The 26,446-nt window shown below is 32.8% G+C and overlaps 1 protein-coding gene across 1 annotated transcript in view; it reads left to right on the top strand.

The window, feature by feature from the left end:
• PARP8 (poly(ADP-ribose) polymerase family member 8) overlaps nucleotides 1-26,446 on the top strand; it is a 227,250-nt gene that overhangs the window by 116,108 nt on the left and 84,696 nt on the right. The window contains exons 3-5 of the mRNA XM_044681226.1: nucleotides 1,234-1,271; nucleotides 21,565-21,654; nucleotides 22,518-22,588. Coding sequence (XP_044537161.1) covers nucleotides 1,234-1,271; nucleotides 21,565-21,654; nucleotides 22,518-22,588 — 199 coding nt within the window. The remainder of the gene's footprint in view (nucleotides 1-1,233; nucleotides 1,272-21,564; nucleotides 21,655-22,517; nucleotides 22,589-26,446) is intronic.

Here is a 26,446-nt window from a genome sequence, read left to right as displayed (position 1 = left end):
AAGAATGGTAAGGTCTAGGCAGAGGGGGTTAAATGACTTGCCCAGAGTTACAAGCTAGGAAGTGTCTGAGGTCAGATTTGAACCCAAGACCTCCCATCTCTAGGTCTGGCTTTCAATCCAGAGAGCCACTTATCTTCCTCTCCTCTACCCCATACTTTTCATTATTTAAAAAATACACTAAATTTAATTTAAATTTAGTCCATTTAAAAAATACGACAGAGAGAGAGAGAGAGAGAGAGAGAGAGAGAGAGAGAGAGAGAGAGAGAGAGACATTTGAGGAAGTCTAGAGTTTATTTGGATGACCTGGATTTGGGGGTTGGGAGGAGACATCTCTTACACATATTAATTGAGTACCTTCTCCTGGTAAGTCATGTAATGCTCTAAAACTATAATTTTCAGAGAAGGTACTACCCTTCTCTTGGAGTTTTAAAGCCAATGAAATTTTAGATCCATTTTGTATAACATAATATAAATTCTACATTCATTATTAGTAATTACAGCACACACTGATCCATAGCCATTATATTACACCAAACTTAACATTTTTTTCTTTATTGTATATATGTTTTCCTAATATGGGCATTTTTCTTTCTTCCCCCATGCATTATTTCTTCATTGATGGCAAGGTCATATATAAATATATTAAGTGAATTGAGCATATTTCCTCAGTTTATAGATTTGCCCCTAAAAAGGACCTCGCAAATGATCTAATCCAATAATTTTCCTTTTTAAAATGAGTCTTAATGAATTGTCTAAGTCTTATAGGTAGCTAGTATCAAAGATGAGATTTGGAACCAGGGCTCTTTCTCCTGTATTATTTCAAAAATAATATTTGAAATTAAAAAAGAAAAGATATTTTAAGTAGTATTTTTCTAAATAAGAAAATATGCTTTAACTGTATGTAACCAATATGAAATGTTGCTTTTCCATTTCATAATTTATTAGATCTTTTAATAAGGTGTCTTGGTTTTTCATGGAGGGGAAGAGTTGGTCTTGAATAACTAATGTATTATTGACTCTTCCTTAAAAATACATGCATGCTTATAAAGGTAAATCTTACATATTCTATAGTACAATACACATTTGTTAAGTATTGGAATGATTAATTGTCCTTTCTTGAATGTAATTCATTCTTGCAAAATTGATTGAATAGGTAATAAAATATTTATGAAAAGTAAACATGTCAAATTTGCAATATTTTGGTAACCTTTTCTTTCTTTTTTTTCCCCCCAGTGTATCCTATTCAGTACATGTATCAGAAGATTATCCAGGTATAGTGCAATCATTTTACATATTAAATTATCTTACTTTTTTTGAAGGCTTTGTGTGTGCAATTAACTTTTTTTGGATTGTACTGTTCTGAAATCTGCTTTGGGAGGACCCTGAAGAAATAGATACTTCAAGTATTTTGTGAATTGAGTAAGCTAAGGTAATAGGAGGTTAATGTAATAAATACATTTTAACTTTTTGACTGACTTAAAATTTTTTTTCCCTTGTTTTAGCAGAACCAATAACTCACAAATGAAAACTAACATATAGAAGCATATCAAAATTTCACATTATATTAATAATATATTAAATCCAAAATATAAGGTGATCCAATATGGCTTGGAAGATAGTTTTGGAACATCACTGGGGCTTTTATAAATTTCAATCTGTTTACCCACATTTAGAAAGGTGATCCTTATTTTTGTTCTTTATCATTTCAATGGTTTGTGATGACAGATATCTTTATGTCAAAGAGACAGAGTTTATCCACAAACTGATTGTGCGATAGACCAAAGAAATAATGTGAAGAAAATTGGGGCTGTTTATTTTCTATTAAGAATCTGGCCTTGTTTCCTTTAGACATAAAATATAATTTCTTTTTTGCCCTTAGCAGATGAGTAATTTACATTTTTCATCATAGAGTGAAGTTGTGAATCTTTTTAGCTTCTATATGTGTTTTGTCTATAAACCAAAATATTTAACATGAACTATGAAGTATGCTGTATTTAATTCAGAACTCTTGCTGAATTTTGATTTTTGTTGTTCTCTACATGTTTCTCTAGTTCTTTTCTAAAAATGGGATTTTTTTCCCCTTCCCATTCCTCTTTCAGGTTACTATTTTAAACATATAGGTACTTCTATTTAATCTACTTTGCTGTCATCCTATTTCCACTGGCTCTTTTCTGCTCCCCAAACTATTTTTTCTACTGCTGACTTTGAATGGTGACTGATTTTCAATACAAAACTAAATTAAACTAAACAGCAAATAACTAGAATCTATTTTAATTTGTAAAAAAAGAATCAAATAATTGGATTTGATCATCTCACAAAATAAACAATTCAATAATTTGCCAACATTTTTGCTATGTTATTATAATCATGCAGATTTGATAACTGATGGACAAAATACAATTCAATAGGTTTCATTGACATTCTAATATAACATCGCAGAAAGAAAAACCATAAGCATGTATGTCATGCAAAATTTATTTTCCAACAGAGAAAATCTGCAAATTGTTTTATCCTATTCCAATTATATGTGTTACTCATGTTATATATCCATTAGTTTTTATGTTAGAATAATTAAATTTACTTGGTAAGAAGTAACAATATTCACTAAAATTCAATGTTCACTAAAATTTAGTTAATGGAAAAAAGGATTAATAAAAACAATCTAAATATTTGTTTACATTTAACATTATTTTGAATTCCAAATTCTCTCATTCTCTTTAGTCCTTTCTACACTCATTGTGAAAGCAAGTAATATATCTGTTGTACATGCAAAGTCATGCAAAACATAGTTCCACATTAGTCATGCAGCAAAAAAAAAACAAAGAAAAATAAAGTTAAAAAATATGCTTAATATGCACTCAGTTTATTAGTTCTCTCTCTCTAGAAGTATATAGCATTTTTCATTATTATTTCTTTGGAACTGTCTTGGTCCATTGTATGGATCAGAGTAGCTAAGCATCTCATAGTCTATTATCAATATTACTGTTACTGTGTATGATGTTCTTTAGGTTCTACTCATTTCATTTTGCATATCATTATATTCTTTGGAATGGTTTGACTGATTCACAACTCCACCAAAAATGCATCAGTGTTCCCATTTTTCCACATTCCCTCCAAAATTTATCATTTAATTATCTTAATCTGCATTTCTATTATCAGTATTGATTTAGAGTATTTTTTATGTGACTATTGGTAACTTTGATTTTTTTCTTTGATAATTCATCATTTGGGGAATTGCTTTTATTCTTATTAATTACAAGCTTTGCTTGTAGCTAATTAGACTTAATTTTCTTCTAAGTTTGCTTATCTTGATCTTCCTTGTCATATTATACTAGGTTTTTCTGATCAGGTTAATTTTGTTTGGTTTGCTCATTTTTCCACATTATTTCTTGATTTTGAACTTTTAAAGTATTGGAACCTGTTCCTTCTCCATGAGGGGGAAGTATAGACACAGTTCTCAAGAGTGGGAATTGCTTTGTTATTGTTGTTGTCATTGTTATCTTGTACTTCTTTTTACGGAGCTAATTCTGGGAGTTTCAGAGTTTTCAGGAATTCCAACGGGTTGTGATCTGGGGAGAGGTATGGTCACTGCTTTATTGGACTGCATTTTGGACCTTTCTCAGGAAGGGCCCCTGATCCTTTGGGATTTATGTATACTCTCTTTGACATGAGAGTTCCTGAAACTGCTGATCTTTCTATCACCATTATTTATATCCCATTATTGGTGTTTCATTCACATGGGTTTCTGGACCAGCCTCTATCCAGGTTTCTTAAATCTTTGTAACTTCCAAAATTATCTTGAGCTGGGAGGATGTCTCATTTTGACTTTCCTGCCATTCCAAAAGTCTATTTATGTAGTATTTGGAGAGGAATATTGGTAAAGCTCAACCTAGTGCTTCTCTATTCCAACATTTCTGTGCCACCTCATGTATCTCTCTTTTTCTTGTCTAATTGATGTAGTTAGCATTTCTAGTATAATACTGAATAGTAGTGATAATCATGGACATCCTTGATTCATCCATAACCTTATTGTGAATGTTTCCGGTTTATCCCCATTATAGATAATGCTTATTCTTTTTGTTGTTGTTGTTGGTTAGTGATGTCAGTCTTACCTGGTTTTTTGTCATTCCATTTTGGGGTTTTCTTTTATCAATGAGGTATTTCATTTTCCTTCAAATTTTTTTCATTATTTTCATTTTGTTTTATAGACTCTTCCTACCTTGTGAAGTCATTTGCTTCTAGTTGTTGGATTCTAATTTTTAAAGACTGGATTTCAACCCTGACTTTTTGGCCTTTTTTTCCTTTGTAGATCATCTTTCACTTTCTTTGCCTCATTGTCAAGCTGGTCAATTCTTGTTTTAGTTCATGTGCCTCTGCTTCCAGATGACCCATTTTGATTCACATTTTTGTTTATTGTTTCCATTCTTGAGCATTTGTTCTCCCAGGTAAATTTTATTATTTTTTATATTTCTATAAAATAGTTTTTTTGGTAGTTAAATTGATATGGCACTGAATAAGTAAATTAGCTTAGGTTGGATTGTCAATTTTTATTATATTACCTTGGCCGACTCATTAACAATTAATGTTTTTCCAATTGTTTAGATCTAACTTTATTTGTGTGAGAAAGTGTTTTTAAAAGTGTTGTTCACATAATTCCTGTGTTTGTTGTGGCAAATATATTCCCAAGTATTTTATATTTTCTGTATTGATTTTATAGGGAGTTTCTCTTTCTAACTCTTGTTGCTGGACTTCGTTGGAAATATATAGAAATTCCAATGATTTATCTGGATTTATTTTGTTTCCTGCAACTTAAAGTTATTTCAACTAGTTTTTAAAATTTTCTAGAATTCTCTTAAGTATACCATTATGTCATCTCTAAAGAGTGATAGTTTAGTTTCTTCATTGCTTACTTTAATTTCTTTTTCTTCCCTTACTGTTAAAGTTAGCATTTCTAATACAATATTAAATAATAGTGATGATAATGGGTATCCTTGTTCACTCCTGATCTTATTTTGAAGGCTTTAACTTATCCCCATTACAGATGATACTTGCTGAAGGTTTTAGATAGATACTATTTATCATTTTAATAAATGACCCATTAATTCCTATGCTTTCTTGTGTTTTTAATAGGAATGGGTGTTATATTTTGTCAAAAATCTTTTTTGTTATCTATTCTGATATTGTTATGTTATTGCTATATAATATTGCTATTGTTATATTGTTTATCTATTGGATATTGATATGATCAATTATGCTGATAATTTTCCTATTCTTTAGCCAACTCTGCATTCTTGGTAAATCCCACTTGGTCATAGTCAATGATCCTTATAATATATTGTTGTAGTCTCCTTGCCAATATCTTATTTAAAATTTTTGCATCTATATTCATTAAAGAAATTGGTCTATAATTTTCTTTCTGTTTGTTTTTTTTCTGTTTTTTTCTTTCTGTCTTATTGGTTTTATAAAAATAATTTGGTAGTATTCCTTCTTTGCCTATTTCCCCAAATAGTTGATGTAGTATTGGGATTAATTTTTCTTTAAATGTTTGATAGAATTCACTTGTGAAGCCATCTGGCCCTAGAGATTTTTTCTTAGGCTGTTCATTGATGCCTTGTTCAATTTCTTTTTTGGTATAGGATTATTCGAAGATCCTATTTGCTTTTTTTTCAAAATCTGAGCAATGTGTATTTTTGTAAATAATCATCCATTTCACCTCGATTGTCAGATTTATTGGCATATAGTTGGACAAAATAGCTCCAAATGATTGCACTAATTTCTTCTACATTGGTGGTGAGTTCACCCTTTTCATTTTTGATACTGATTATTTGATTTTCTTCTTTCCTATTTTAAATCAAATTAACCAACATTCTGTCTATTTTATTTTTTTATGAAGCCAACTCATAGTGATATTTATTAGTTCAATGGTTCTCTTACTTTCAATTTTATTAATTTCTCCTTTAGTTCTTAAGATTTCCAATTTAGTCAGGAGGATAGGACACTCTCTTAAACTTTAGTTCTTCCTTGATACTACCCTTAGTTTTATATTTGTTTCTGCAAGTTTCAGTTCTTCCAAGATAGTATGATGTTCTGTGGGCTAGGAGTTCTAAGTGCCACCTCCCACTGCTGATTCAATCACCCTCTAATATTTCTGATGGCTCAAATTCTAACCTCAGGTTAGGGTATATAGGCTTTTGGTCTCACTGGGCTCAATCAGGTCAGGCACTCATCATGCTGCAGACTGTCCTGTCCTGGGGCTCTATCTTGAGCTTTGGCAATGGCCAGTCAGTGCAAGCCAGTACGGTGGAGACTGCCCCTTCTACGGTTTGGGGGCCCAGCTCTGGGTCTATGCAGTGCCCCAAACTGGGATTCTAGTCCTCACTGCAAGCCCAGAGTGAGACTCCTGGCCTTGTTCTGGGTCCACACATTTAGGCTACACAGCACAGATTGCCCCAGGCTGCAAATCCAGACTTCCGAAATTTGTCTGGATCTTTAAAGGTTGTCTTTTGGGTGGAACTGCTGATTGCCCAGGCTGAGTCTCAAGTTCTAGATGTTGATATGGGGCCCAGGTTCAGAACCTGGAACTGTAGATGTGGGGTGCAAGGGCAAGCAAAGAGGTGGCTGTTAGCTTGCTCTTTACTCCTTGCTTTAACCTCCTGCTGGTTCTGCTCCCCTCTCACTTCATTGTCACAGATTCTCTTTTCCTACCTCTCAAATTGTCCTCTTCATGAAAGTTGCTTCATTCTTTCTCCTTGTTGATTTTTTTACTCCTGTATTTGTTTTAAGATTTCTTGGAGAGTATTAACATGGTAGTTTCAAGCTTCCCTTCTTTTCTTCTGCCATCTTTTCTCCTGCCATCTTTTCTCTGTATTTCGTAATAGTAATCCCACTATATGAGACATGTCATTATAGTATCCTTGCTAGGATTTTCTTTAAAATTTTTTGCCTCAATGTTCATGAAGGGAATTGGTCTCTTAATTTTCTTTCTCTTTGCTTTTGTTGATTTAGATATCAAAATCATATTTTTGTCATAGAAGGAATTTGGTAGGTCTTTTTTTCTACATTTTAAAATTTGTATGGCATTAGAATTATTATTTAAATGTTTGGTAGAATTCTTTTGCACACCTATCTGGTCCTGGGGAATTTTTTCATATTTACTTAATTTGTGGCTTGTTGAATTTCTTTTTTCTAAAATGTGGCTATTTAAACATTTTATTCCCTTTTTTGTTAATATGGACAATTTATATTTGTATAAATATTCATCTATTTATCTTACTGTTAGTTTTCTTGTCATATAATTGGTCAAGATAATTCTTAATTCTTAATTGCTTTCATTTCATTTTCATTGGTTGTGTATTTGTCCTTTTAATTTTTGAAACTGGTAATTTGCTTTTCTGCTTATTTAAAAATCAAATTGACCCTTTTTTCTTCCTCTTTAGTTTTATTCATTCATTATTTTTTTCTCCTTTTAATTCTAATAAATACTTTTTTGCATTTCTATTTTAGTGTTTAATTTGTGACATTTAACTTGTTCTATTTTTTAGTTGGAAGCTCAATTCATTAATCTGCTCTTCCTTTAGAATTTAGAAAGCTAAATTTTCACAAGGCATTGCATTTAGTACTTAGCAAAAATTGTTGTCTTGTTGTCTTGTTCTTGTCTTTAAGGAAACTTTTGTTTCTGTGATTTATTCTTTGACTTGCTCTTTCTTTAGCATTAGATTATTTAGTTGTTAATAACCCAAATACCACAGGTTAATCTAGGAGTTGCAGATTAAGTAAACCAATATTTTTATAATTCTGTTGGTTTATTTTTTTATTATTTTTTGAAAGAGGATATAATTTGTTTTTTATGATTTTATTTGGGCATCAACACTGTATTTGAGTTTTTTCGAGTTTATATAGTAAAACTACTTGAAAAATTATAAACAATTAAAATTCAATTATTTTCCTTTTAAGCTTGGGTAATTGTATTAATATGCTTTGTGATGTATCAGAGCCTAAATTTACATAACATTTTTATTTGTAATGGTAGGATTACAAGTAGGCATTATTCATCCTTATGAATTATGTGCCTATAATGGTATAATAATACAGGAAATGTAGTAGAAAGATTCAATTGCTGGAACCAAATTTTATGCTTGATAAAACTTGACAGATATTTTGCATTCTAGTTCTCTACCCACTTCTTGGAGTTTTTTTTAAGAGTAACATTTTACTTCAAAGATGTTAAAGAAATAATATCAGTATTTGGGTTATGATTTTGTCATTGAGAATGGCATGATAATATGTTAATCATCAGTATACACACACCTCTTATATGTAGGCATAAAGATTATGAATTGTTTAAAGAATTGGGTGATTTCCCCCCTCTATTCCTGATCGTCTTTGAAAGCACTTTATAAGCAATAAAGCACTTTAAAGATGAATATAAGTTATGATGATGACAGTGGTGATACTTTTGATAGTGAATAATTCATTGAAATATAACTAGGAAAATTATCTTACTAGCTACCACCATGGACAGCTCAGTAATCATGCTGTCAGTTATCATCAGAAGGCTCTGCTGGATGTACAGCTCCTTGTTTGGGTTACAAGTGAAAATTTCACAGGTCTCTGAAATGATTCAACTTATGAAGCTAACTAAGCAAGATTGCTTAATTACAAAAGAAACCCCACATAGGTTCAATCTATTATCTCTTAATAAGGTGCCCTCATATAGAAGAGGTACAAAATTAACACACATAATCCCTTCCTCACCTAAGGCAGTTCTAGGCCAATGATAGTTCTAGAGCTTTTTTCCATTTATAGAGGCATTCCTCTTAAAATCCCCAAAGACAAATTCCAAAATTAAAACAAAATGATTCTTTTATTCTAAAAAGATTGATTAATTATTTATATTAAATTGTTTCTTTGATCAGATTTACAAAGGAGCCAAGACTTAAGAATTGATTTCAATAACCATCCCAATTTACAAAAAAAAAAAAAAAATATGTACCTGTTGCATAGTTCAGTGACCTCAAGATCATGAAACTTAGTAGAAAAACTAGGTTCCCCAATTGAAAATCCTATTTCCATGTGATTTCATTCCCTTCCGTCTCCAAAAAAGGCCACATACATTTTTGAAAACTCATCTTTTGGGCAATGTGGTACTGACTGTGCTAGTGCTTTATGGTGTAATTGGTAAGAATATTAGATAATCAATCAAAAGAGCTGGTACTGCCAAAAGAGGCCTGGTTTTGTAGTAAAAGGTACTTTATTTCTAGTCTGTGACACTTATTACCTATGTATGAACTAGGTAGGGCAAGTTGTTTAACCTCTGTCTCAAATTTCTTCGTCTATAAAATGAACTGACATATCACTATTACTACTCTCTAATACTTGATGATGTTATAATTGGATATAAATAGTGTAACACAGTTCCATTATTTTTTTCTATATCTATTCAGAGTCTCTCTCCTCATACACACCCACCCACACACCATAGTGAAATAGAATATATATTATATACTTTACAATATACTTTACAAGTATTAAATATAAATATATATGCAGATAATATAAGAGATAGTTTCTAGTAACTAAAGATTTTGATCTTTTATTTTCAAATATCAGTATGTCAAGAAATGGAAGTTCTTTTTTTTTATTATTATATATTTAACAACTACTACCACTTTCCAAAAATATTTAACTAAACAAATGTATAAAAAGATTAGATGCAATACCACAAACTCCACATTATTTACATTTGTTTTAAATATGTAAATTATATACATATTATATATAATACAATATAAATACCCTCTTTTTGAGTTCCCTTTGGATTTGATTTTGAGACTTTTATTTTTCTTAATTTAATAATTGTATGTATTCTTATTCTCTTTTCTTTTCATCTCTTCATGTTTCTGCAATATTATTCATATTTCCGTAGTTATCATTTCAATATCATAATACAATCCATTACATTTAAATATCACAATTTCTTCAACCACTGTTCCCATTCATTGAATTAGTGTTATTTCCAGTTATTTTGTGATAAACAAAGCTTCCATGAATATTTTTATATAAACACAGTTTTTTACCATTATGTAAATTCCCTTAGGCCTTAACACTAATAATGAGATCTTTAATGAGCATGAACAGCTTTATAGCTCTTAATATATAATTCTATCTTTTCTTTAAAAAAAAAAAAAGAAAACCACAGCTATTCTACCAATGTAATATTAGGCTTGTTTCTCCATGTATGTAATTGATCACATTAGCTGGCCTGGTTCTCAGTTAACATATATTTCTAGGACCATATTGTGCTAAGTGGTTGGTCCTCAGGCAAGAGATACAATCTGTTGCCCGGATCATATTCTTTTCTAAAGAAGTTTTTTCACTTTGTCATACCTGGTGGAACTTTTGTTCTCAATGTAACAAACCCTCAGGATGCAGGATTATCTCCATAGTATGATGAGTGTTCAGGTAAGGCTTTTGAAGAATTGTTATTCCACCAGAAAATATATTTGGATTATGTGTATGCTCAGACTTAGATTTACTATTAACCTCAAGTTGGTGTAGGTGGGTGTTCCAGGTATCTATCTTATTTCTCTTGTTTAAGGTTCTATTCATTTTCTTAACTTCTTTTTTATTTTTTTCTTAGATTTATCCAGTTCTGAGAGGGGGAAATTAAAGTCTGCCGCTATTATATTTTTTTGTTATATATTTCCATCTATGTATCATTTAGTTTCTCCTTCGAAAATCTGGGTGCTTTAATACTTGGTGTATACATAACAAATATTGCATTTCATTATTCACAGTACCCTTCAACATAATATAGTTACCCTTTTTATTCCTTTCAGTTACATCTGTGTTAGACCCAACCTTGTCAATTCATTACTGCTACCTCTGCGTTCTCTGGATCAATTGAGGCATAGTATATTCTACTCTAGTCACTTACCTTCACTCTATGTTTGCCTTTTATTTTCAATGTGTTTTTTTAATAAATAACACATTGTCAAGTCTTTGTTTTTTATCCTTTTTGTTATCCATTTTCTTCATATGTGTGAATCGATCCCATTACACTCAATGTTATAGTTACTAGTTGTGTATTTCCATCTATTCCATTCCTCCTCGTGGTTTTCCCTCTTCTTCCTTTTCTTTCTGCCATATCCATCCTCAGATGTCTAATTCCCTTTGACCAATAGCTTCTCCTATTCACATCCCTTCCCCAAAATCCTCCCTTATTCTCTCCTTGTTCCAGGTTGGTTGACGATTCCAGTGGCCACTCACTTATTCCTTATCCCTTACTTTTTAATTTTTATTTTATCCTCCTTTCCAAAAATCCCTTCCTTACCTCTTATCCCTCTACTGTGCCCTTCTACTTCTTGATTCTCTTATCCCCTCACTTGAAACCTCCCAACTCTTGATTTCCTTTCTTTCCATTCCTCCTCCTCCTTTCTGTTTACCCACTATTCTATCTTTTATTCCCTTAGTCCTCTAAGGGAAATCCCAGTTCCTACTTTATCCCTTCCCTTACCCTCCTATTTATATGTTAAGAAAATTGTTTCTTTTTAAATTATGTATATTATCCTATGTCTAATGTGAGTCAGGTTCTAGTACCGGCCTCCCTCCACCCTCTTGTCCCCTTCTCTGGGGCAGTTCCTCTGCTTATTACTCTTCCAGATGAGATAGTCATTACATTCACTCAGCATTGAGCCTTCCATGCATACCCACCCCTTCATAATACTGAGACAAAGATGCCATTCCTAGGGACTATAGGTGCCATTTTTCCATACCAGGAAAAAAACAAACAAACCAGAAAATAACAATTTAGCCTTTGGGTTACTAATGACTAGTATTTCATTATATTTGTATGTTTCTTATAGAACAAATTTCTTGCTTAGGCCTGGGTTTTTCTCCAGGAATAGTTGGAACTCCTTTAGTTTTTTAAATATCCATTTTTCCCTTTTATAATTATGCTCGCCTTTGCTGGATATGTTATTCTTGGCTGTAAATCCAATTCTTCTGCTCTGTGAAATGCTGTATTTCAGAATTTCTTTTAATGTTGTGGCTACTAAGTTTTGTGTTTTTTTCTGACTGTAGTATACAGTATTTAAAATTTTTTTAATGTTACTTTTGTAATATTTTCTTCTAAAGCTGGAGTCCATGGAATTAGCATTGATGTTCCTGTGCATTTTCATCTTTGGGTCTCTGAGGTGGTATTCGGCAGATTTTTTCAATGACTATTTTACCCTCTGTTTCTAAAAATTTCTGTGTACTTTTTCTTTGATTTCTTTGATTATGGTATATAAACTTTTTTGGGGGTAAATTTATGGGGTCCAATTATTCTTATTTTGACTCTCCTATTTTCTAGGTCAGTTGATCTTGTGAGAAGATGTTTTACATTCTCTTCTATTATTCCTTTCTTTTAATTTTACTTTCTTATTTTTTCATTGTCTTTGGAAATTGTTAGCTTTGTCTTTTCCAATTTTAATGCTTAATACTTTATTTTCTTACATAAGTTTCTGGATTTATTTTTCCTTTTGGTTGATCTTTCTGTCCTAATTTTCCTAATTTTCTTACTTTGCTATTATTTTTTTTTCTAATTTTTGCTTTACCTTTCTAACTTGGTTTAATTGGTCTTTTCCAAAAAGGTTTTTTTGCACTTATGTTCACTTACCATATTTCTTTGCTTTTTTTTGAATTAGGCAAATGCCTTACTTCATTGTCCTCTGAGTCCTAGCCAAGATCTTCTCTGTCACCATTATATATATTTATAAAAAAAAAATTTGGTGGCCAGGCCAAAAGAATTAATTATTGGTCCCCCCTTCTCCTCCTGCCCCTGCTCCCCCCTCCCCATTCCCAGAGGTTCTGTTGTGTTGAAATGTTATCTTAGGTCTAAGAGATTTTTTTTTTTTTTACATTTTTTTTTCCTGGATCCTATTTAGTTATTGCAGTTTTTATAGTCCTGAATTGGATGAACTCCTAGTCTCCAACTCAAGACCCAGTTTGCAGGTATTCTAAACAGGCAGTTATCTCACTGCAAGTACAACAGACAGTTTCCCTTCCCCTATGGCAACAACCAAGGACTCAGCTGTTAGGACCCTAGTTTTACTCTCAATAGACATACTCACTGGTGCTAACTTCTTCCTTACTTCTCCTCTCTTACTACTATCTCAGTGCTGGACAGAGCAAGTGTCTAGACCATGTTTTCATTCTTCTAGAGTCCTTCATTTATTAGTAATGAGGCTTGAGTTCCTGTACTTAGGGCCTGATACCCACCTCCAATGGGCCATTTATGGTCTCCTGAGCCAAGGCCTTTTGCCTTCAGTTTCAGATTCCAGTGTTATGCTTTGGGATCCTTCTGCTCTGAAAACTAATCCTGCCCTCCAGGTCTGCTTTGTAGATTCCCTCTGTTTGTTCTGTTCCTGCACCCAGAGATTATGACTTTGGAATTGGGCCTAGAGAAGTTATGAACCTTTCTCTCTAGTTGTATTTGGGTGTTCCATTTTACTCTGGACTCATCAATTTTTTCCGCTTTCGATGTTGATTTTATATAGTTATTTTTGGTTTATTGGGGCTTTAAGGAAGGCAAGAAAACTTCACACCCTTTTCTGCTATCCTCCCAAAATTCTATGCCCAAGTTAGTTGTTCTTTGGAGTGAAAATAAGTCTTTTCAATAATGCTGGGAAATGTTCACTTTCCTTATGATTTTCAAATGTAATATATAATAATAAAATTAGTAATTTAATGAAATATTGTTATAAATATAAAAACATGATATAAAATTAAAATAGAAAATTCATTTCATCTTAACTCCGGTAGTACAATTTCTTGTTTCGCAATGCACATCCATTGATTGGCTTCTACTTTTTCATTAAATTAATTAATTGTCTGTCACTGAGATAGAAATTTAGATTATAGCTTATGAAAGTCAGGAACAGAGTAGTATATACAAATTATATATTGTTTCCTCTATTGCAGTATTGATAATAAGATGAGCAAAAAACCCCTGGTCAACTGAGGGTCACTTAAACTCTGACCTGGGCAATTCTTGGAGACACTAAGGCATAAATTAGCTTGGATAGCTAATTTAGTGGATTGAGTTTCATACTAACTTTCTTGGTCATCTCAACATCTCCCATAAGTTTATTTGTCATCTCTGTAGAGTCAATTCACAAATTCATATATCCAACTCTAATTTCTTTTGTTAACTACCATGTAAGGTAAGACTAGGTATGATATACTTTGCCATTTGTTTTTGAACATCCTTGACAGCTATGATTTTTTTTTTTTTTTTACATTTTAAAATACGATAACATTTTATTTTAAAATTTACAAAACTTTTTTTATCTTGAGAAAGGATAAAAACAGATTGCTTGGTCTTCAAGTCTGGGGTGCCAACTCATAATATAGCTGTACATGTCCTACTTTCTTAAACACATCTTGAACTGGATGTCCATTAGGCATCTCAAATCCAAGATGTTTAAATCAGGATTTATTACCTTTTTCTTAAAACCATATCCTTTTCCAGTGTTCTCTAATGCCTGTTCAAGACACTGCATCCCCTTTTTGTTATTGATGTCTGCATGCTTGATGTGATTTCTTAGATCTTTTTTCTCAATCCATTCACTTAATCAAAGACAATCTCTATCCAAAGCTTGTCATTTCTACTTTCATAACCTCTCATATATATTTACTTTTCAACAGTAGTAGTTAGTGCCCTCATTATCTGTACTATAGAAACAGATCTATAACTTTTTACCCTATTGCAAATTGTTCCCTCTGATTCTAATTTGATTTTTCTTTTTTTTAAACCTCTATCTTCCATCTTAGAATCAATACTGTGTATTGGTTGTAAGGCAGAAGAACAGTAAGGACAAGGCTATAGTGGTTAAGTGATTTACTCAGGGTCACACAGCTAGTATATATCTCTGAGGTCAAATTTGAACCTAGGGCCTCCCATTTTCCAGACCTAGCTTTCAATCTACTGAGCTACCTATCTGCCCCTCAATTTGATTTTTCTACATTGATAATAACATGTCATCCCACTGCCTAGTGAGTCCAGTGGATCCCTTTTACCTCCAATATCAAACAGAATACTTTTTAGAAACTGGATCTTAAGATGCTAGAAAATTTTAAAATAAAGGCAGTGTACTATCTTGTTGTTATTTACAAAGCTAGACAATATGGGTATTGATTTTGCTTATCTATGTAACAAGTTTTGTGTTCTTGTTTTCTGAGTGGGAATGGGAAAGTCAAGAGGGAGGGAAGCAGACTTGAAAAATAAAATAAAAAATTGAATTTCACAAAAACAAATCTAGAGAAGAAGGAAGGTTCATGAGGCTGGAATGCCATAGAAGAAAAAATGAGTCTTATACTCATTAAAGCTATATGTTCAGCCATGACTCACTAGTGATGGTGCCTGAAAGTTCTAAGAGAAGGAATTCATACAAAAGTAGAGAATATGAGTAGAGTATCCAACCTACCTCCCATATACATAACCAGGATTATTTTATTACTTTCCTTTCCTCTCTTTTAGGTAAATGAGCTATTCCCCAAGCTTGATATCCTCTGTCCCATTTATGTGGCTTTGCAATAACTATGCTCTAGTATACCTTATCTTATGCATTAACTGTACTCTCTACTCACTTCCACCTCTTTCTTCAAGATTCAACTCCGATGCATTGTAAATCACTAAGCTTTCCCTGCTCTCTCTAGTCATTATTTCTTTTCACAAAATATTCTGCTCATTCTGGATCCCCCATAGCAAAATATAAATTTGTTGAGTCTAGGGAAGATTTCAGTTTTATTTTCATATTCTTAGCACACAGCAGAATATCTTTTACATAGCAAACATCTAATAAATAAATATTTGTTGAATTAAAATGTGCTTGCTGATAGCTGGGTTTATCTTAAAAAATGAAAAGAGTGAGTCAGCAATGGTAAATATTTTTTTTTAAACACTGCATCTGAGTGACAGTATATTAAGAGCTGTACTTGGAGTCAGGAATACTCAGATTCAAGTACTGTTTTGTTGTTCAGTCATTTTTTTAGTCATTTCTGCCCCTTCATGACTCCATGGGTAGTTTTCTTGGTAAAGATACTGGAATTGCCATTTCTTTCTCCAGCTCATTTTAGAGATGAGGAAACTGAGGTAAACAGGCTCAAGAGATTTGCTGAGAGTTACAGAGCTAGTAATTTTCTGAGAAAACAAGAAAAATAAAACTTGTTAATATAAAAAAGCAAAATCAATACCCATATTGTCTAGGCTTGTAAGCAACAAAAACATAATATACTGCCAATATTTAAAGATGTCTTTCTGACTGTAGGCTGAGCATTCTATCTACTGTGCCACCTAGCTGTCCCTAAAGTTCATTTGTAGACACAGTCATTTTTGTTGTAAGACTTGTTTTGAAAATGTATTCAAAACTATTGAAGTATTGGGGAATAATTAAAGCAAAACTAATATTGCTTATACATGCACTTTGCATCTGTGAAAAACTAAGAATAAAGAAAGCTGTAGCACTTCACAATAATTCACAAATTAAAACACTATTTTTTCAGTGAGAAAATTTCAGGTCTTTTTCAAGGTAATTTATTGAATTCTTCCTTCGCTAAGTCCTCCTACCTTTCACCATTACTATGCCCACCATCTCCCATATCTCTTCACTTCTAAGCGTGACCCACTAAGGCTACCTGCTCACCTAAGAGGCCTATTTTTCCTGGACCCCAGGGCACAGGTTGACCAGCCACCCAAATCCCTAGACGTGATCACAATTTATTGTAATATTTATGTATTTCTTAAACCACTCAATGTGTTTGAAACTCTTACCATTTTTATTAGGTTCTGATCTGATCTTTTTTTTTAATGTGTAACTGATGAAATTTGAATTCCTAACACAATTTTTATCATAAGCATACTATGGTTTTTATTGTGTCATTTTCCATAGCATGTTGATGTTGCATTTTTATGTTGCATTCTAACAGTACTGACTATATAAATCTAAAGGGATGAAGGACCTCAGAGTAATTTAATCCATATTAGTCATCTTCCAAATGAGAAAGCTGAAGCCCTGGCCCATGAATATTTTGCTAGATATTCCACGGGTGGTATCAGAGACAGCTTTGAATTTGTGCTTTCTTATTTTGGAATCAGCCATCTTTGCACTATATCATACTGTTTCCCTTAAATGCTAATTGTGTGATTTTTATGCTCACTTAACCTCTAATATTCTTTGAGGGTCACTCTTTAATATAAAATGCAGATGAATTGCAGATCTGATTTGGTAGAGGGAATTCTCCATGTCAAGAATTGAAAGCTTTGAAGATCCAGATACAAAAAACAGCATTATATGAAGTAGATCACACATGACCATAAAGAACCCAACCACTGAGAACAAGTTTTGTAAATACAACTTTCTGGATTTGAGACTTAAAATATTTGCTACAAAAAAAAAAATCTGACCTTCCTGGCTCTAAGTAGAAATTAGCCTTATGTACTATGAATTTTGCTATGTCCTAGTGTGGAAACTGAATTAGTCATAAACAATTGTTAAATGCTTAATATGGACTAGACACTGTACTAAGTATTGCAGATTCAAAGAAAAGCAAAATTCATGCAAAATCCCCATCCTCAAAAATTCTCTAATGGGAAAAACAACATGGAAGTAACTAGGACACCTCAGAATAGGATATGAATCAGCTGGGTGATACAGTGGCTAGAGAGCTGGGCCTTAAGTCAGGAAGCCCACTTTCCTGAGTTCAGATCTGACCTCAGATACTTCCTATCTGTGTTACCTTGGGCAAGTCACTGAACCCTGTCAGTCTGTTTCCTCATCTATATAATGAACTAGAGAAGGAAATGGCAAACCATTCCAGTATCTTTGTTAAACCCAAAATGGGATAAAAAAGAGACAATACTGAAGCAACTGTACAACATATACATTATATGTAATGTAGTCTAAAAGAGGAAAAAATTAGCTGATGACAGGAGCAGATGATGGCACTGATAATTAAGAGGAAAAAGTGAGGGAAAAAAGAATTCCAGACATGGGAGATGGTTAGCATGATAGTACCAAGAGAAATGAAGAAAGCTCAAGAAAGTATAAGTAAGACAAAAAAAAAATAGTACAAGTAAAACAGTGTAGCTTAATTTTAGAGTGCATAGACAAAAAAAATGTTAGAATGTAGGAAAGACAGAAAGAAGAAAGTTTATGTTGTTTTAAATGTCAGAGGATTTTATTTACTTTTTAATTCATTCATTTTAGTGGAAAGCTTTAAATACTAGGTTGAGTAGTTTGTCTTTTATTCTAAAGACAATTGGGAGCTGCTGAGGATTTTGAAGAGAGGGGTGATATGGCCATATTTATATAGACTTAGTTTGACAGATTTGTTGAAGAAAGGAGATAATAGACTTTGAGCCACATCAGCTCAAATCCATAGTTTTCAAGCCCTTTCAGTATTTTTTTCTTTTTAGTAGTGTTGGTAGAGGACTCAATGAGTTCAAAGCAATATTTTTTAATGAAATTTCTGTAGAAAACAAGCTTTTTAGTAACATTGTGCCTGTTGATGCCAGCCAGATGTGTTCAGGTTGTCTGCTAGATGACTGGTTCATAGTTTTCAAATTAAGAGGGCCATTTTATATCATCCAGTGTACTGTTTTCATTTTACAGATGAAGAAAGTGAGGCTTGAAGAGGTTAATTGACTTTGATGCTTAACATTACACAGATAGTAAAGGGCAATTTAGTTATCTATTATCTCACAGTGTCTTTCAGGTGTGATTTCTCCTTCAGTATGGGATCTGGCTCTCTAAGGATTATGACTATTCTGGTTTATCACATTAAAAATTCTTGCATTCCATTATTAAATTTAAGTATCTGTAGTATTTAATTTCATTAAGAGTGGGCTCTATCCATTATTCGTTTCCACAGTAGTGGGATTTTAACAGGAAACTCATTATTTAAGCTCTACCAAGCCCATGAGTCATCCTTGAAGCCATAACATGCACATATGTGCATAGATCACTGGGAGAATTTAAAGACTTGAGCTTCTGGAATTTTCATTCATTTTTACTTTGTCATTGACTACCACTGTTACATTGCCTTCTTCAACCTTTCTTATGTCTCCATCTCCAGAATATAAATTGAGATACGTTTTACTTCTACTAGAAGAACTTGGAAAGGACTATCAAAAATACAAGCATAGATTAGAATCCTAGAGTTGTAAAGTTTCTTATGTATAATCTAGTAACATGCTCATATTTTACAGAAGGAACAGGCAGAGTTATGTAGAAAGTCACACAGCCAGTGATTGGCTAGATTGATATCTGAGCTATTATAATGTGTTTAATGTTTTTGAGTATTAAAATTTACTTGAAATTCAGGAATTTTTGCTTCACAGTAATTTTGGTCAAAATTAATGCTAATGGAATTTGTTTAGATCCATTTAAATGAGATAATTAAATGTTGGATACATATGTTAGAATCACAACTTTCTCAGATCATCTTGAAAATAATAAATGGTGAGGAATTTTTTTTCTCCTGAAATAGCCAGTTTTTTGCCTTTTTAGTCAATGATGGGATTTAGGATTGGAAGGAACCGTGAGCATAATTTTATATATTGCTCTTATTTTAAGGTGGGGAGAGGTGAGAAAGGATAAATAACTTATCTGATGATGATTCACTTAAGTTGAAGAAATGGGTCCACTTACTCCAAAATGTATAAATGTTTTCTATTTTAATGTGCTAACTTGTTTTCCTCTTGTGCAACTGATACTAAATTTACTAATGATAGTAAAATGAATGTTAAAATTAGATTTTTAATATGTCTTTCTTGATAGAGAATAGGATCTATGAAGTCATAAAACTAAACCTTACTGAGTCTACATTTGCCCACAAACAGAATTTTTCAGATAACTGAAGCCTTTTCCTTTCAATGTCACAACTGTTTTTTGACAAGTTTTGTAGGATTCCTTTCAAAGTATATCTTCTAATTTCCTATGTATTTGAAGAGGCTAGCAAAAATGAATTCAAGGCCATCAAGGTCATCATTATGAATAACCATTATCATATTAAATAGTAATCCAGTTCTGTTCTCTTTCTAATTTTTTTTCCTGTCTCTGCCCTTAATATAAGGCTGCCAGCTCCCATTACTTCTGTTGTAATTGTACCTTCTTCTAACAGCCAGTTACTTGAATGCCCCCTGCCCTTCTCAGTTGCTATTTCCACTCTGCTATAAATTTGAGAACCAGATATCCAACCTTAGCAAGCATTAGGTTAAATCAGCATCAGTTAAGGCACTGAATGAGGAGCCCAGGAATAGAGAGGTTATAGGAATGATGGCCTTTTGTTAGACATGTTTTTACTGCAAAAGTGAAATTATCTCTTAGTCTAAAACAGTACAGATGTTTGGTATTTTTTTTTTTTTTAGAAAAAAGTCTTGACTTGAATGACTATCAATTAAACATGTTGTTCTCACTAAGCTGACACAATATTATGAAAAATGCTCTTCAGGAGATTTGTGCTGGTATATTTAGCCAATCTGTTTACTTGAGTAGCATTAGAATGGATGGATACTATTTGCTATTATGGCTCTGTGGAGAATAAGTTATAATGGCTTTTACTTCTATGTACACTCACGTGTGTGCGTGTGTGTGCATGTGCATGTGTGTGTGAAAGAGAGAGACAGACAAAGTGCGCTTTAAGGTTTACAAATATTTTCTCATTTTTATCTTCAAAATCTCCTGAGAAGGTAGATATTATTATTTCAACTTTACCAATGTGGGAACTGAATTATAGAAAACTTCAATTATTTGGTTTCACTTATCTAGTAAGTATCTAAGGCTGGATTTAATCTCAGGACATTCTGATTCTAAATCCAATAGTATCAACTGTGTTATTTGACACATGACAAATCAACTTTGTTTTGACAGAGTTGTAAATGGAACCATAATATATTGTTCCATTTACATGTTAGCTAATAAAAGAGAAACATGGTCAGTGCTTTTCAGCTATTTATTATGAACTTAATATTCAACATTAGTGTAACGACACATACTTTGAAACTACAGATGTTAAATTTTATTTAAAAAGTGACTATTTTTTATATTTACATATTTTATTATTATATATGTAATAAGTATTTTATTTATATATTATTTTATTTTTATATTTATAAATTCTATGCTTTTAAAAATCTGTTGGAATTATTTGAATATTCACTTGCAATCACCTTTACGTGTGTTTAAGTTAGAAGTATTTTATACTTGGCGTGCTGCTTTTTTCATATTGCATAATTTCAAGCAAGTCTCTCTAGATTTTTGTTTTTAAATTTTCACACTTTTGGTCTCATTTGAATTATAGTACTCTACATACCCTCAATTTGCTTAACCATTTTTTTTTTGAAATTTAAAGTACTTTGAAATGGTTTTAATATTACCTTTAACAATACTATGAAATAATTGACTAGATTAATTTTTGTTTTAATAACTACCAATTGTTTAAGTAGATTAAATAAAAATTTCTTTAGAAATAATTTGTTTTTTTCAGGATTTTAAGTGATCTGAAATCCCTTTTATTATGCAGATAATACCTATGTTTCAAGTTCTGACAATGATGAAGATGTGCTAGTTACCACCGAGCCAATTCCTATAATTTTCCATCGAATAGCAACAGGTAATATTCTGAAACACATTTTTTTATTTCAGATGGATAATTTTGGTTGCAGTTAAGAATTTTTCTCAAGTAAAAATAAATTGCATTATGAATGTGGTTGTACTTTTATTTTCTTTCTAATTTTATAAATATAAATAATATAAATAATGTAGTCTTTGCTTTTTTATGAGTGAATTTAGCATGATATATTGGTGTTGTAAAATGTTTTTGCGTTACTTTTGCTTACGACTTTAAAAAAATATAAATATCTAAGAATTTACATTATATACCAAGGTATATTTCAATATGCAAAATATATACATATATACATATACACACATACATTCATACATACATACACACAGTCTAAATTTTTCAGACATTTTCTGCATGTATATATTCATTCATATTTATCTGTGTGTGTATGTCCCCTCACTGATTTAGATGTTCCTGTGTTCTTTCACTATGTCTTTGGCATAGTTCAGATGAATACATGTGAATATATATGCTTTTGTGTCCTATCTATATTCCTTTTCTTAAAGAAAATGACGAATGTTTAGATATGATTCTAATTGAAAAGTGACCAATAAAGATGTTGCACTTTGACTTTGTTTTTATGGAAACTTATGCAATTCTCAGAAACAACCGGCATTTCTAATCTCTAGTAATTGGATCCTTTGTTTTTGTATTTTTTGACATATCATCCTAACAGCTTACCATTGCACCCTCTGTGTACTTATTCTAGCTTCTAGTAATTTGAAAACAGCAACTTTATTTCCTTGAAAGGAATATGTGGCTTGTTGCACTATTAAAAAAAATGTAGTTAGAGAAAAATTGTTACCTAGAATATTTATTTCATGATGTTAATTAAATTTTCATTTCAGAGTTAAAAAAACCCAATGATATTCCTTGTTGTTTATCCATAAAATCAAAATTACAAAAGGAAAATGGAGAGGTAAGTAGGAGATCATTTGACCATTGTCTTTTCCCTTTAAACTTATGTCTCATTCTGCTTTCCTTCTTTTTCTTTGTTGTACTTCCATTGTCATGTTGTCCTTCATGCCTATAGATCTAAAGTCAATTATCTTGGATGCCATAGACCTTGTTACTTCTCATACTTAATCATTAATCATTTCTCAATTTCTGCTTCTTTCTATCTCTAAAGTATCTCACTCGACAGTTTCCTCATCTCTCCATTACTCTTATCTTCCTTACCACTCACCAGTAATATTGCAGTAGTCTTTCCACTCTATTTAGCTGCTCAATGCATATTTCATAGTGTTGCCTGAATGAATGTATCTTGAACATGAATTTAGACATGTTCTGCAGTCTTCAAAATTCTTTGGATAATTGTTTAGCAAATTAAGTCCAGTCTCTGACATTGTCAGTCAGCATTTTTTTATATCCTCATTTTCTCTCATAATCAATATTAACTATCAGTTACAAGGCGGAAGAAACAGCAAGTGTTAGACAGTGGTGCTTAGATGAATTGCCCAACATCACACAGCTAGGACTGTCTAGGGCCACATTTGAATTCAAGACCTCACAGGCCTGGCTCTCTGTCCACTGAGTCCTGGTAAGCATTTTCATTGCTTTTTATTTTTAAAGTATGACATACTTTATACTTAACACTGAGGAAACAGATAAAGTTAAAGGAAAAAAAAAACCTCTACTTGTTCACTGTCTAATGGGATGACACTAGGTAAACAAGTATGTACAAACAAGATATGTCAGATAAAATAAATTGGCAGAGGAAAGGCACTAGCATAAAGTGCGATTGTTTGAGGCTTCTTGTAGAAGGTCGAATTTGTCTGGGATTTGAAGAAGTCAGGAGGCTGACACAAGAAAGGAGAGTATTGTAGGCATGGACACCAGTCAGTCACAGCTTCCAGGCTTGGGGAATTGAGTGTTTTATTTGAGGAACAATAAGGAGGCCAATGTTCCTGGGTAGCATAAGAGTGTATGTCCCTGAGTAAGGTATAAGAAAATGAGAAAGATTTAAAGGTGAGCGACATGTTGTGGAGGGTTTTGAATAACAAATTGAGGATTTTCTATTTAATCCTGCAGATAATAGGGAACTTCTGGAGTTTATTCGATAGGTTGATCCTCCAAAATCTGACAATGCCTTTCCTTGAAAGTCTTCTCATATTGTCTTTACAGACTCTATTCTGTTGCCAAACTGTACTACTCTGTCTCTCCCATTACCATCACAGCCTCTGTGCTCTGATCCTAGAGTGTTCTTCATTTTCTTTGCATGTAGAGTTGTTGTTACCCATCCTTTAAACACACACTGAAATGCTATATGGTCTACAAAGCCTTTCTCAGTCCTCCTTGATCATGAATATCCTGCGTTCACTCAGGATTTAAATTTATCCTGTGAAACTATATTTTGCTTCTTTGCTGATTGCTTCCTTGTTTGTCAGTTCAAAGAGATAGAGACTGTATCTTTTCTAAACCTTGTATTGTTTCCAAGTCACAGAACTGTAGAACTCAACAAATGTTTGTGCAATGGATGGTTGGGCAAGATTGCATGACATGGGAATGTTTGATATCCACTATTTAGTGGAATATATTTTTTCCAAAGTTTGAGAGAGAGACAGACAGACAAGAGTCAGAGTGAGAGATACACAGAGAGTGAGGCAGAGAGAGTGAGAGAGACAGAGACAGACAAGAAAGAGTGAGAGAGACATAGAATGAGAGAAACCCACAGAGACAAACAGAAAGTAAGAGAGAGTTAGAGACAGAGAGAAGTTTGGGCATAGTAGTTATAGTATCTATCTTGGAGTTAACCTTGTTTTTCATTTGTTCTCTGACATATATTTTTTTATATACCAAGTCACACAACCTTGAGTCCTTCTTTTTTCCTAGTTTTCTCCTTGCACTTGCATCTTTACAGTCTACAAGGCTCATGTCCTTTCTGTAATTCTTGACCCCTTACTCTCCCACACCCTTTCCCATTTGATCTATTGCCAAGTTCATTTAATATCACTTTTTTAGACATTTCTTTTATGCTTGCTCTTCTCTACTTGGACACTGCCAGGTCTCTCTCCCCTATGTATGCTTCCATTCTGTCACTATTCCAATAGTATTTTGGTTGGTCTTCTTGCCTCCAATTTCTTCTCAATCCAGTCTATCTTCCATTCAACTTTCAGATTCATCTCCAATATTTTTTTTTTAGTTTCCAAGGTTAAATATTAAACCCTCTATTTGTTATTAAAAGCTCTTCAAAATCAATCCTTCCTCTCTACTCCACCACTAATTTTCTTATAACTTACCCTAATGTCTTCTGATCTGATGATGATGGCCTCTTTGTCGTTCTTTACAATAAGATGCTCTACTTCCTGCCATTTTCTTTTCTTTTCTTTTCTTTCTTTCTTTCTTTTTTTTTTACCCTTACCTTCCGTCTTGGAGTCAATACTGTGTATTGGCACCAAGGCAGAAGAGTGGTAAGGGTAGGCAATGGGGGTCAAGTTTTCCTGTCATTTTCACTGGCTGATCCTCATGTTTGGAATGCTCTCCTTCCTCCATCTCAGTCAAACTACATGGGAATTGGAATTGAGGGAAAAACCTGAGCATCAACTGGCATATAGTAGAGGCTTAATAAATATTTTGATAAGTCATTGATCTTTTCATTCATAGAGACAAATACAAGAGACATTTGGCCTGCGTAAGAGGAGATATGGAAAGAAATATTTTCAACTGACAGGGGATCTGATAGTACACTGAGAGTGAAGAGCAGATACTGCAAGATTGAGATTATATATAGGAGATGAAGGACCACAGAGAGAGGGAAATGGTCAAAGTTCAAAATTTCAGAATAAAAAGAAAAGTCTTTGCTCTCAAACATTTTATTTTATTTGAGGAACTTCAAATCTATAGGAGTCAAGGTGACAGTGGAATTGACATGAAAATATACAACTATTGTTGCATAAAAACAGGTTGCTTTTTGACTTTCAGTGATTTAGGGTGGCAGGGGGATTGAAAGTAAATTTGAATATGAGGCAAGAATAGTAAGAAACAGAAAATAACACTGAATAAATCAAACCCAGGGTTCTAATTAGAATATAAGCACATTAAATCATTCCCTTAGGTGGTTACCAGCAGTTTGATAGCAGCTGGACAATTCCAGAGGCTACATTGAGCAAATGTTTGCTTTATCACCTGTTCTCATAAAAGCACAGAAGGAGATAGCTGTGCACCTCTAGAATTTATACCAAATTCTGAACTTTTAAGATTAATTAAGATTAAAATAGATCCAGTCTCCATATTTGAGTCAAGAGACCAGGGAGCTAAAACTGTTGAATTTAATTTTTGATATATTTAGACAGGTTAATCTCCACATGTGTTTTGTCTCTGAAATCTTCTGTTGCTATAGTGTTAGGGAAGAACCCTAACTTTTTCATCATATTTTTCAATAATGAATGAATGAATACATTTTTTTTCTTGGATATGGATAGGCACAGGGATTAGACTTAAGATTTCACTCATTAAGAGAACTCGTTCTACCCAGGCAGTTTGTTCGCTTCTATCCAACTTAAAAGAGTTAGAGTTGCCTACTGTAGTGATAGGTTAAATGACTATCCTAGAATCACACAGTCAGGTTATTCAGTGGCAGGACTTGGAATCCAACATGTCAGCTCTCTTGCCACTACACTATAGCTCCCCTGTGTCTTTCTGTCTGTCTGTCTGTCTATCTATCTATCTATCTATCTATCTATCTCTCCAGTGCTCTCTTGCGCGCTCGCGCTCTCTCTCTCTCTCTCTCTCTCTCTCTCTCTCTCTCTCTCTCTCTCTCTCTCTCCTGTCTCTTATA

This window comes from Gracilinanus agilis, chromosome 1 (assembly GCF_016433145.1).
Source record: "Gracilinanus agilis isolate LMUSP501 chromosome 1, AgileGrace, whole genome shotgun sequence".
Lineage (NCBI taxonomy): Eukaryota > Metazoa > Chordata > Mammalia > Didelphimorphia > Didelphidae > Gracilinanus > Gracilinanus agilis.
Note: the sequence above shows the minus strand (reverse complement) of the source record. Positions and strands in the feature narration are given on the sequence as shown.